This window comes from Trypanosoma brucei, chromosome 10 (assembly GCF_000002445.2).
Source record: "Trypanosoma brucei brucei TREU927 chromosome 10, whole genome shotgun sequence".
Classification (NCBI taxonomy): domain Eukaryota; phylum Euglenozoa; class Kinetoplastea; order Trypanosomatida; family Trypanosomatidae; genus Trypanosoma; species Trypanosoma brucei.
The window spans coordinates 3,854,818-3,866,984 of record NC_007283.1 but is presented as its reverse complement, the minus strand read 5'-3'; the positions used below and the strand labels follow the sequence as shown (position 1 = coordinate 3,866,984).

General features: G+C 50.3%; 6 protein-coding genes and 1 pseudogene across 6 annotated transcripts, besides 3 other annotated features; all 7 read right to left on the bottom strand.

Moving 5' to 3' along the window:
* Positions 1–234: 234 nt before the first annotated feature.
* On the bottom strand, positions 235–1,155 carry Tb10.61.0290 (annotated as a pseudogene).
* Positions 463–487: a microsatellite.
* A 1,079-nt stretch (positions 1,156–2,234) lies between the features above and the next one.
* Tb10.229.90 (hypothetical protein) lies at positions 2,235–2,627 on the bottom strand (the record flags this gene model as incomplete). The annotated part of the gene is made up of 1 exon (XM_822975.1): positions 2,235–2,627. The coding sequence occupies one exon, from the start codon at positions 2,625–2,627 to the stop codon at positions 2,235–2,237; it is 393 nt and encodes a 130-aa protein (XP_828068.1).
* A 177-nt stretch (positions 2,628–2,804) lies between these two features.
* Positions 2,805–4,499, bottom strand: Tb10.61.0300 (class 3 lipase, putative; the record flags this gene model as incomplete). The annotated part of the gene is made up of 1 exon (XM_822974.1): positions 2,805–4,499. One exon carries the CDS (start codon positions 4,497–4,499, stop codon positions 2,805–2,807), a length of 1,695 nt encoding a protein of 564 aa, XP_828067.1.
* Positions 4,500–5,272: 773 nt separating this feature from the next.
* On the bottom strand, positions 5,273–5,965 carry Tb10.61.0320 (hypothetical protein, conserved; the record flags this gene model as incomplete). Its single annotated transcript, XM_822973.1, has 1 exon — positions 5,273–5,965. One exon carries the CDS (start codon positions 5,963–5,965, stop codon positions 5,273–5,275), a length of 693 nt encoding a protein of 230 aa, XP_828066.1.
* Positions 5,966–6,540: 575 nt separating this feature from the next.
* On the bottom strand, positions 6,541–7,329 carry Tb10.61.0330 (transcription initiation factor TFIID-like protein; the record flags this gene model as incomplete). The annotated part of the gene is made up of 1 exon (XM_822972.1): positions 6,541–7,329. One exon carries the CDS (start codon positions 7,327–7,329, stop codon positions 6,541–6,543), a length of 789 nt encoding a protein of 262 aa, XP_828065.1.
* Positions 7,330–7,895: 566 nt separating this feature from the next.
* On the bottom strand, positions 7,896–8,996 carry Tb10.61.0340 (cation transporter, putative; the record flags this gene model as incomplete). Its single annotated transcript, XM_822971.1, has 1 exon — positions 7,896–8,996. The coding sequence occupies one exon, from the start codon at positions 8,994–8,996 to the stop codon at positions 7,896–7,898; it is 1,101 nt and encodes a 366-aa protein (XP_828064.1).
* Positions 8,997–9,957: 961 nt separating this feature from the next.
* Positions 9,958–11,415, bottom strand: Tb10.61.0360 (hypothetical protein, conserved; the record flags this gene model as incomplete). Its single annotated transcript, XM_822970.1, has 1 exon — positions 9,958–11,415. One exon carries the CDS (start codon positions 11,413–11,415, stop codon positions 9,958–9,960), a length of 1,458 nt encoding a protein of 485 aa, XP_828063.1.
* A 56-nt stretch (positions 11,416–11,471) lies between these two features.
* Positions 11,472–11,532: a microsatellite.
* A 462-nt stretch (positions 11,533–11,994) lies between these two features.
* Positions 11,995–12,031: a microsatellite.
* Between the last annotated feature and the right edge of the window lie 136 nt (positions 12,032–12,167).

Here is a 12,167-nt window from a genome sequence, read left to right as displayed (position 1 = left end):
GTTTCGAGACAAACTGAACACACGCCACCATCCGTGACCCGTGCTTCCGAGCAAGCTATCGATGCCCATGAGCCACTTTGTAATCACTTTCCCCATACACTGAAGGTCCAGTTTGCGTCTCATCGACCGTGGGCGATGCCTGTAATATTTTGCCCCTTGACGACATTTGCCGGCACACATGTTCCCACACCACTTCACCTTCTTCGCATGTGCATTATGGGTTGCCTTCCTCCCCTACCTCCTACACGCTGCGTAACCCCGAAAGACTGACATGACGTATTCAGTAACGAAACGGGGGACACACACCAGCAACCCGCGCTTCACTACCCAGATCACTGATGGCAGACACGCTGGAAGGTAACCCCGTATAACCCTTTGCCTGGATGATTTCCACACCTCGCCTCCAAGGCATTTTCGCCTCAACCCAAACTTAAACGGTAGCAGAGAATTTAATGGATGAAGATATATACATATATATATATATATACAAGTGGAAGAAAAGCAATCTGCAAGTGGAGGAATGGAGGCGTTGAGGGCACGGGCCATAGACCACACGGATACCTGCGTTGCGCCATAGTTTGAGGCACAATCATTCTTCGGAAGTTTCTCCGCGGTGTCGCATTTTGTGTCGTCGAATACGCCGTAGCGCATGTCATCAGAGATGATGGAAGAATCGGCATAGAAGAAATTTACCAACGTGTCTGGACTCATTTCTTCTACATGAAGAAGTATTACCCGCATCAATCGACCGGTTGCGAATGCCAGAAGTGATAGGGGTGTCCACAATCGTGAGTCTTTTTCAACATCATGGAACAGTTGAGCAGTCTTCGATGAGGTTTCAGTATCACCCCAATGTGGCAAGCTGGTGGCAAACACAAGACGTGCGGCGCCTGCGGTGTTGTTGAGGGCCGTGGTAAACAGATCATACAGTAATGAAAATTCCCCGAAGAGAACAATAACACGCAAATCGTTGCGTTCTTCAAGTTTCCTCGCGATTTCCCTCACATCTGGAACGGAAAGGCCAATGACAAACACGGTCCCACTTATCGGAAGGTATTTACCAACACCTTCCCCATCTTCACGTATGGTAGTCACTGCTCCCCCCTTCCGTATGAGCTGAGGTGTGTTGCTGTCAAATGCGACCGACGCCTCCCCGATTAATCGAGTAGGTCAAAGGGGCAGTGGGGTGGACGCCGAAGGTTCATGAGTCACGCAACAAAATGACGTCTGGTGGTGAATTGTGCTGTGAGGAGGCTCTGACAGTAGTCGCTTTCGCTGTATGAGGGTGGCCCGCGCAGTGTCGTGATCCCATGTAGAGAGAGGCGGGAAACACAAAGTCGTGACGCGGGGCTTAATTCTTCGCCCTCAATCCGACCGTTTAGTTCGCTATTTGCGTGGTAGCTGTAAGCGACCAGCAGAAATACTGCAAGTCCCCTCGCGAGAAGACACACAAGCCAATCCGTGGTAATTTCCACGGTAGCAAAGAAAGGATGGTCAGCTGTTCGAGTGACCGCGCCATTCACGTACACATATGAATGTGGTGCTCGGATGCCCTATACAAAAAATGAGATACCTCAGATTTGCATGTTAACAGGACCTTAATTCGACAGATGATGTGCCTACTTCGAACCCTGTGAAGACACGACTGCAGTTTGTCTTTCTGACCCTGGTTAAATGTCACCTGAGAAGCTTGTGACGTTAAACTAATACAGCAGATAACTGTACGGCCGTTGCAAACCTGAACCGAGGGATACAATCCTATAGGGAACAAATGCTTGCAAACATTTCAATTCGACTATAGTTATTACAATTGCTTTCCCCTCCATTTGAGCGGTCTCCACGTACTCACCTAAAGGTGCCATTATCTCCTAAGAAACCAACGCCAATCAGCGTCCGCCTTTGCATAGGTTTTCAAAGTGCCGGTTGTCCTCTTATCAACACCCGGACTTCTTGAGGAAGAGAGTGCGTGACAAACTTTTATTTTCCTTTTTTCTTCACCAGCAGAATGTAATACATCCCTTAGATTTGGGAGTAATAAAGAGGAATTTTCCAATTTGGACTCCCCAAAATGTGGACACACGTGGCGGCCCATGCGAGCGTGTGGGAGTGTGTTGCTTCCTAACATAGTTCCTATTAGGTTTGTCACCCCTCATTCTCCCCTCCCCCTTAACGTGCGCAACGACTCTCCTCCTGTCGCGTTCAGCGCCCAAAAGAAGATGTGTTTGCGTGGTACGTTAAGCCCTGCGTGTTAAAATAAAGCAGCAGTACCACGGCGATAGGAGCGAGCAGAGGTAAATGCGCGCGCGCTGGAGGGCTTTTAAATGGCAGGACACATGTAAACTTTTTTTTTCCGGGAGAACGTTCCATTGTGGGCTCCCGCGCGGGGAGCTCCGTCCGTAATGAGAACAGGGAAAGTTAAGAACACCACATTTGTCGTAATCCTTGTTTGCCACGGCGTTGTGATGCGATTTGGCTGAGTTAAAGCCCCAATTAATCTTCCTATGACACTGTCGGCAGCTTCGATGCAGGTGTTGTGGAGCACCCAAACTACCTCCTGGGTGTTTCGGAATACTGAAAACCACCTCCTGGAGTTCAATTGTATTTCCACCAGTTCTTGACACATCCATACAATTCCAAGACTCTTCCTAACAGATAATTAAACACTCCACTTTTCACGAAAACATATGCCTTGTACCCGCTCCACCCCACAACTTCTTCACTCTGAATTGTGAAAGGGAGGGGGGGGGGTGAGGATGCGGGAAAAGGTATTTGCTCCTCGTTGACGCGGCTCATTCCCGTCTGGCCTAGGTGGATCGTCCGTTGGTGTACACACGAAGGAATATGGCCCTGTTGTACGCGAAGACACGGTGACTCCTCACTGCCGCTTTTTCATTGCCACTGCCTCTGAGCGTTTGATAGGCCGCTTCGGGATTATCTGTCGAGAAAAACTTAGTACCGTCGTCGCTGAGGAAGTGGTAATTCCCAAAACATGCATACCTTGGTCCACTCGCTGAACTATGCGGCTCATCACCGTCTTCTACTTCAACTGGGCTCTCCGCATTCACTGCGCCTTCACCATTCCTGATTCGGCTCTCGATCGTGTCCGCCTCTTCGCTATGTCCGCCTTCATCGACCTCACCGCTAGAGAACCGTCCCACCCAACTTTTCACTGAGCTAAAAAGCAAGGTGGCCCTTCCCGCCAGCTCGTCTACACAGCCGCGCAACCATTCATACGTGCATAATAGTCGGGGAACAATATCTAATTGATGTACAATGTGGTGAAAATTAGGCGTCAGACCAAACCTTTGCACCAACTCAGTCAATTGACGGTCGCCAACTAGTGGGGCTCCAAACGTGAAGCACCTGACTCTGTCCCTTGCGAGATCGGGATGGGTTTGCAGCAATTGTAATGCCACCAGGGTGGCGACTGCGCCGCCTAGGGAGTGCCCCGAAAACACAAGTCTGTATCCGTGGTGAATGGCCTCCCCAACAAATTCTTCCATCTGTGGGACCAGGTTTTCTGCCTCGCGAATGAAGCCGGCGTGGACGCGGTAGTGGAGGGGTAACCCGCCAACTTGTTGGTGGAGACCTGGTCGGGAATTACAGTCACCAATTACGTCAGTGGAGGATGCGCAGGCGCTGGCTCCTGCCTCGCCTTCCTTGTGGAAAAACCACCGTTGCCTCTTAACGTGAGAAAGACGCAAACTCACGGCCACTGTTTCGGGATTATGTGTCCCCGGGAATGAGATGAACTTAACTTTCCCGGGTGCTTCTAGAACGGTGTAGCGACGGTTATAGCGGACCAACTTCAGCAAACAGGCAAACGGAAAATCGGAGAGAGAGAGAGTCAAACTCGGCGCGCGGTTGTATTCGTAAGCCAAGCCGGCAGCCACCAGCGACATCAACAAGTTCCGTACCTCACAAGCGCTACCAATATGGGGGAAAGCGGCAACGTCTTCCCCACGGGGAAAGCATGAGCGAAAGGTCTCTTCTACATCAGCGCTACTGTACCCATTGACGACAGCCTCACGATCATGGTATTCTCTCACATCGAGGAACCTTAATTCGTCCGTCACTTGGGGAGAAGGTTTCCGAGTGTCGTGGACGCTACGGGTTACATGGGCCCTGGAGGAAACGGTGGGTAGGCCGCAGGCACGGCACAAGGTCGTATAAGCGTAGGTGCCACATGACGGCGTAACGCATACCGCCGGTGCATCCGTTGCGCCCCAGAGGACATAGAGCCCCCACAACGGGGTGCCTCTCTTTCTCTCGTTGAGGAATGCAATGCTGTGCGGGACAGCGCAGCCATCACACACTACCTCAGGCGGCCCCAGCATATTGACGTACCGGCACCGAGTCGTGCAAGCTGAGCACACGCTACGCCAACACCTTTTACAATGACGGCCTCGTGGTAGCCGGTTGAGGGGTTTTGAGCAGCGGGAACAGGTGCGACAACAGCAGTATTGTATTGCTTTGTTACAGCAGGTGCACGTACACATGGCGGTTCCCTATGATGCGCGCGTTCAAACTATTTGGGCGGTCACATCATATGCCGCCAATGTAACGTTAATTGCAGTGGAAGAGGTGAAACAAGCTCGCGATGCAAATGACGGTGAAGAGGAAGAGACAATCGAAGCAAAACAGGGGACGAGTCTTCCCCAGTGCAGCAGCAAATGAATTAGAAACACAAACATGTGCATCGAATTTAAAGAGAACGAGCAAAAGCACCTCCCGGTGCGATTGGGAGGTGTAGAGCCCAGACGTCTGCTAGAGAGGGAGGGTGAAAGGTGTGGCGAAGAAAGGTGTCCATGGGATACAGAGTAAAGAAAAATACAAGGTTAAGTAAATATGATGAGGAGTCCTTTCTCCCCACTCCGGTTCTTTGAAATGAGAGGAAAACCAAAGTAAAACATGTTATAGTGATTGGGATGTTTCGTTGGGCGTGCGCGTGCGGGAGGGGATCAAATCGCATTTTCTGCCGCGCCCCGAAAAATGTAAACAAACTACGGTGCAGACACTGACACCGCTGCTGTCTTCCTAGCACAACTTCAGATGAGATGCGTGTATCGGATAAAGCGATGAAGTAAATACTGCTCTCCCCTTCTTCGCCACATGTGTAAGTAAGGAGAAACGTGACATTATACGTAAAGAAAAAATGAATAACAAAAATAGTGGGAGAGGAATCACACAAACAAACTGGATAAAAATATGAATGGTGAGAGGGAATGAAGATGTGCGCCTCCACATCTTGCACACTTAAGTATACCTTTGCTCAACACGAGTTGAGGAGTTGCACTGCCTCGTCCTGCTTTTGCTTATGCGCGTGTGTTTCCGCTGGAATGTCAAGCGCTTTCTGGTACCAGGTCTTTGCCTCAGTCCAGTTTCCTTGGTACCGGAACAGATTGCCCAGCGCAAGGCAATTACGAATAGAGGGCCTCAGTTCATGGGAAGCGAGAAAATACTTGAGACACTCCTCATGCGAAACTGTTGGAAGGCTTCCGAAGAGTAGACTGGCCGCACTGCGCTCAAACCAGCTTATCTGAAGGAGACTCAAACTCCACATCCCCATGCCATGAAGTGCATCGGGGTTATCGCTCTTTAGCTCCAACGACCTGAGCAGATGGTCACGAATGACATAAACGTTGGACATCCTCTCCTTAGTCGTAAGGTAGTCGCACAGTATGCCGATGCAAATGGCTTTCCACAGATTGGCTTCCGCAGATGTCGGGTCTTCCTCCACTGCCCTCTCAGCTGCAACCGCCGCATCACGCGCGTACCGTTCCTTCTCAGATTTGTCCAGGGACTCGTCGCCCAACGTGTGCAACGCTCGGGCCCTACGCCACATAAGTTGTACGTGACAAGTGCCATCGCTCTCGGCCTTTTCAATGATCTCACAAACGGCTTTGCAGTCACGCTTTGCGAAGGCTTTGTCAGCCTCCTCCACTGCCTGCTCCCACGTAGACATCTTTGTCCCTACGTGCTTGGAACCACCGTCTTCCTGTTTTACTTTTCGTTATATTTGTTGTATGCCCTTCTTCCTTAACCTCCCAGTAGCTTTTCCCTTTTCCCCCCTTTCCCTGATGATAGCGTTGTTTATACTCTTTACACGGGCTACTAGTAAGAGTGAGCGTAACTTAATAGAAGGGAGCGAGCGTGGCGACATCACTAGAAACAACATCGCAAGAGTAACGAAGAGACCGCATTATACGCACTACAAAGCCGTGACACAAAAACTTCACGAGGAAAAAACTTCACTTGAACAGAGTGGCCACTTTGCATCACACATCGGTCCGTCCCACCGTGTTTCATGTGCTGCTATCCCACCCTCCCCTACCTTTTGGTTCGTACCTTCCGACGAAGAGGGTGAGCACAAAAAGATTATTGGAAGGGAGAGGGAGCCTGTAAGGTCAAGTGGAGCGCCTACTGTCTCCGAATTTGCCACTCTCTTCCTCTATCTCATCAGGACGGCCTAAACATCCTGTGGCCGATGAAAGGAGTCGGAATGAATCGACCGTATCACGCCGAAAATGTCAGACTCCATTACCTCTTTGCGTACTGTGCAATGATAGGCAAAACAGTGTAAAAGGCATCTAACAACTCCTCTCTGCTCCGCGCTCCAAGCACAATCACCTTTCCTGTCACAAACACAGTGCAACAAACCTGCCACTGATTACCCCGCGAGCTTCCAGAAAGCCGCACGATACACCCACTAAACCTGTCTGGCTCATAGCTGCAGAACACTCCTTCATGCTTGGCCAGCTCGTCTAGTCGTATAGGATGGCAGAGGTCAAAGCGTGCCATCAGGGAACGGACACGAAACTGGACGCTGGAGAAGTTGAGATTGAGCGCCTTGCGGATGATACGGGCGGCAAGCTCCGTTGCTTGCCTTGCCTCACCAACACTGGTGGACCCGATGATGCCAAGAAGACCAGAGGTGCGGACCTGAACGACAGCGTTCGGTTCGTGAAGTCGAAGTGTGGCTGCAGGGCAGCGGACACGCGGGGTGAACTCGACATTTCTCGTCGCACAACTCAAGGCCCGTAGGTCCACGCCCACACCGAGTTTCGCTTGGGCAATGATACCTACAACTAGTGGCACAGTGGCTGGATCCGCATTCGGAAATAGCTCCTGTATGTTTACCTCCGCTACTCGATCACTACATTCCCCTTTCATTTGTTCATTATTCTCCATCACCACCTTCGGTGCAGCGTCTACGTATACGCCTGACGCGCCGGCTGCACGCTGCAGGAAGTCCATATCACCCTCATCTTCATCTATGAAGAAGTCATTCTCGTCCATGTCAAAGTTTCCAGTGAAGTCATTGTCCATCGTTCTTTTTGTTTCCTCCTCAGGGTCAATAATCACTATCCCCAGGTGAGATGCTACCTTTACTTCCGTACTTTAGTTGGCGTCCGAGCAAGAGTTTTCTGTTCCCTTTAAGACCTGGTGTGGGAGGAGAAAAGAAAGCAAAAAAAAAGGGGGGATGTGATAAACCAGAGATATTCGAACACACATGATTACAAGTTTGTGTTTGTGGCTTACTAGCCGCATGTGGGCAACGAGGGAAAAGGGATGCTACGGTGGTTCCCACATCAACCTTGTTGCAGCGTTTTCGACTTTCGTTAAGGTGACAATAAATGCCGATACAGAAGGTCAGCGTGCACCCAGATAACAAACTAGAAAAAAGGGAACGAGCAGAAAATAATGGCCGCTGAGAAACACCCTTCTCCAAGATGGGTACGCACTATTTTCTCATCAGGGTTACCACGGTACTCCTTAGTGTAAAAAAAAATCCGTCCCTTCCTTTTCAGTGGGGGCCATCCACACAACTTCAGTGCACTCATGTGTAATCCGGTAAAGTCATCTTCGATAGAACAAAAAGACATACCTTTCAATCAACAACAACCCACTGAAGGATGAGCAGTCCCTTTGAAATCGTTTTCCCCCGCAACGATGTCTATTTCCAGTTCGAAGAAAGCGGCAATAGATTTCACATCTCTCATGCACTCCTCATCTATTGTCTGTGGCAGGGAAATCCGCCTTGTTCCCCAGTCAAATGGAATGGGCTGCAACCCGTGAAACTCTTCGACAAGCCTCAGTATGTTGCTCAGAGATTCTTCACTTCCGCGGTCGCATGGGGCTATAGTTGTGAAGGTGTCGGCCACTCGAACACTCCTTTGCGCAAGTGTTGTCAGCTCATTGGAGGTTCTGGCGAGTACCATCGCGGCGGTGTCCATTTCCGTGAGCAGTGTGACGTGAAGGGCGTATGAGTGCCCGTGCCGAATAAGAAAAACATTGACAAGATGCAACTTGTTGTAATCTTGTAGCACCCGGCGCACTGCTGCCACCTCCTCTGCACGCTGGAAGTCGAAGAACTCCAACACACTGTCGCGCATTAAAGCGTAACCGATTTGGCAAATGCTGGCGGAAACAAAGAGTCCTGCCAGACCGTCGATCCCCGGCATTCCAATGCATTGCCCGGCTACACCCACCAGGGCGATGGCGCCGGACCATGCATCGGCCCGGTGGTGGTATGCGTTTGCCACGACAACTCGTGACCCTGCTCGCTCTCCCACACGTTTTGTCCAGCGGAAGAGAGCCTCTTTGCAAACGACAGAAGCAGCAGCTAATGCCACCATCGTCCACATTATCGTCACACGCCCCATTTCATCCGTCTGCGCTACCTGGTAATGTGAGTGACTGTGGTGTGCATGCTCGTGGGGGTGGCCACCCATGGCGTTCCCGTGGTGCTGATGGTGGTTGGGGACATGCTCGTTGTGACTGTGCGCTCCCGTAGAGGCGGCCGAAGACTCGCCATTGGGGTTTATCAATTTCAGAAGCTCTCGAGTACACTCTTGCATTGAAGTGAAAAGAAGCGTCACAGCGCCGAAGAGCAGCATGCTAGCGACGATAACTGCACCTGCGGTTTCGGTGCGACCAATGCCGAATGGAAATCGACAACGCGGTAATCGCTTAGTGGAGACCGTAAGCGCCATGTAAGAGACAACATCCGCTAGAAGGTCCACCAGGGCATGGAAGCCATCTGCGACAAGCGCCACAGACCCACCGCTAAGGCCGAACCAAATTTTCGTTGTGGAAAAGAAGATATTCGTTGCTCCACCAACTGCTGTGGCAATTTGACACAACCGTAATTGCTTCCCCTGCACGGTGTCTTCCAGTGTGTGAGAATGACCATGACCATGACTATGGCTGTGGCCGTGGCTCAGATGACGAGCACCCCTACCGTCATCATGGGGGTTACCAACCCGGGAAGTTATGCTTGTGACTACGTTATGGAGCCGTCGCCGCATTTAAACCTAATGTCTGAATGTTACACACATGTATATATTAAAATATATGTGTCATTAGGTAGCAAAGTAGGGTAGGAGGAGAATCGTTTGCCATGCGCTATATTCCACTTCAATCACCTGCATCCCCGTTTGAAGTGATGCACTCTGCTACGAATGGAAGATCAATCTCATTGAAACAGCAACAGCAACGAAAAGGCACGCGTGACGGCGGCTGCTGAGACAGATAAAATGCAACAAACAATAAAGACTCCTTGCAGTCCCGGCCCTGCATGTTGCCCATCCACGGAGGGGAACAACACCAAATGCAACAATACCAAATAATCGAAAACGGGTACAAACTCGAACGGAGAAAAATAACATAAATAAGTACACCTGCGGCACATTCCCCAACGGAGCGTGTTACAACGACCTTGTTCGCTCGGAGGGCAGCTTCAAGTTGCACGAGTGCAAGTGGACAACATTAACGGAAAACATATGCACATACATACACCCAATGGTGTTGATACATGAATTGACGTGGTGTTCCTTGAAAACAAGTCTTTCTACAGTACAACCTCTTGGCTCATTTTTGAGTTTCGCGGCCATTAACCTCACTCTGGGTGACACAGGGTGGCTGAATCACGCGTATCGCTCTCCACCCCCGCTATCAAGAACCCGACGCACGTTCACAAATTACCACTACTTCATGCAAAAAAACACCCCGCTTCAGATGAAGCGCAAACTGGAGCTTAGGAAGGTCCCATCTCCTTGCCATACCTGCGGTCAGTTCCGCTTTGTTCATTGTCCTAACGTTACCCGCACCAGCCGTGCCTGAACCGCTACCAAACCACCTTCCACTAACTGCGGCGCTATTGGGCGCTTGAAGGAAGCAACATCCCTCCTTTGCTTCCTCATTTCTACAAGTACCAGAATGTTCTTCATAGTACATTTGCATCAGAAGACGCCGCTTCACCTCATTTTCCTGCGTAAGTTCTGCAATAAGGGCGTACATCTCGGCTCGTGTGTTTACATTACGGGCGTTGAGCGCCACCACCACATCACCGGGTAGCACACCAGCGGCATGCGCGGCAAACCCACTAAAAACTTCATGTACCCGTACACCACCACCACGTTCGTCCCGCAGCTCAACACCAAGCAGAGGTGGGCGCGCGGCCATGGCAGAGTGGTGGGGGGCATACACTTCCAGTACTTCTAAGCGGCTCTCCAACTCGTCAAGCCGCGCAGGAATATTTTCCCAAACTTCCGTACCACAGGGCCGATAACCCGCCCGGCCACATTTCTCGTTGGGGTCCCCGCTTTCTAAACTTCGTGTGCTCCTGTTCATCACACACTCTGTGTCACTCTTCCAGTTTTGTGGAGGTGACGTGCCCGTGTAAAGCTTGCTATCGTCGGCGGTGCTCGTCTTCGATTGCTTGGCCATGAGAATCTCTTCCCTCACATTTGCCATCTTCGCATCAGTGTAAGATTGAGATGCTAGGATGTAGTCTGGGGCACTCGATGTTTTGATCGAACTCACTGCGTTGCCAATTGTCGCCACTTCTGCCCTAATATTTTCAGTGGTGGATGAAACCCTTTCTTTGAGACTTTCCAAATCCACCTCCAACCGGTTAACGCGTTCCCACATCCCTCGTTCCTCATTTACTCCTCCCGTACAGGGGTGACGGTATTCCTCTACAGTCTTTTGTACGGCATGAACGGCTTCATCAAGTTTGTTGAGGCGTCTTCCCACTACTTCCGCGTTGATTCCTTGCGCTTCCTCTGCTGAAGCCACTGAGTGTGCTAATCTACGACTCTCCAGATCCTGAAAGTAGCTCTGCTGAGAGACAAGTGTGCCGCGAAGTTCTTCAACCTCACGCGCCAAACGCTCAATTTCACGCGCTTGTCCGCATATGACAGTGTTTTGACTTACGCTTGAATCCACCAAATGTTTGCAGCATGAGAGGAGCACGGAGAAAAGGTCTGAGAATGGCCCTGACGTATCAAATGTGTGAAGAACGAAGAAACTCTGAAGTTGCTCGAGTGTACTGCTGGTGCTGGCGAGCTCCTCCATCGTCGTCGAAACCTGCGGTACCCTTTCGGACTGTGGCGGTGTGCTCCATAACATTTTGTCGCCCCTATTTTCTAACAACGGCACCAACAAAACCGCATTGTTCGAAGTTTAAGAGAAAGAACAAAATAGAAGAAAAAATAATAACAATAATAACAATAATGGTAAAATGATCCAACATGTACGCCAACCGGCATACGGGGTGGGTTTGCTGCAGGGTCTTCGTACCGTCAACACTGAGACCGCTGGCTCACTTCCCCTTTATTTTTGTATATTCTGCTGGTTGCTTTTCAGGTATCTGTGACTCACTTTCTTCAGCCCCTTGCGTCGAATGCAAAGTGTTTTTTTCCCCTTCTTTCGGTGGGTGTACCCAAAAGGAGGAGGATATGTTGCGAATTGCGTAGCTTACAGCGGGGAATGAGCGATAAATACGATAACGGTTAGCTAAGTTGGGAAGCATTTTACTTTTTTTTTCTTTCCGTGCAAGCTTCTTCATGTGCAGCCTTGCGCTTGCAACTTCAGTATGGACAATAGATGCAAAAAAAAACCGTTCGGAGACAAGGAATGCTTACAAACGGTCTCGTCACCATCAACAAGCCTTGCCGGTATGAACCCCAAGCCATAGGTTGAAAGGAAACACACACACACACACACACACACACACACACACACAAAGAAAGTGGACGGGTGAAGATGACAAAGTCACAAAAGAAAAGAGTGGGTCAAGAAAACGACGTTTGGGACGGACAACAGAATTGGTGGAAGGTCGTGTATCACTTCCTTTCTTTTCCTCCTCTTCTCTCCTCTCT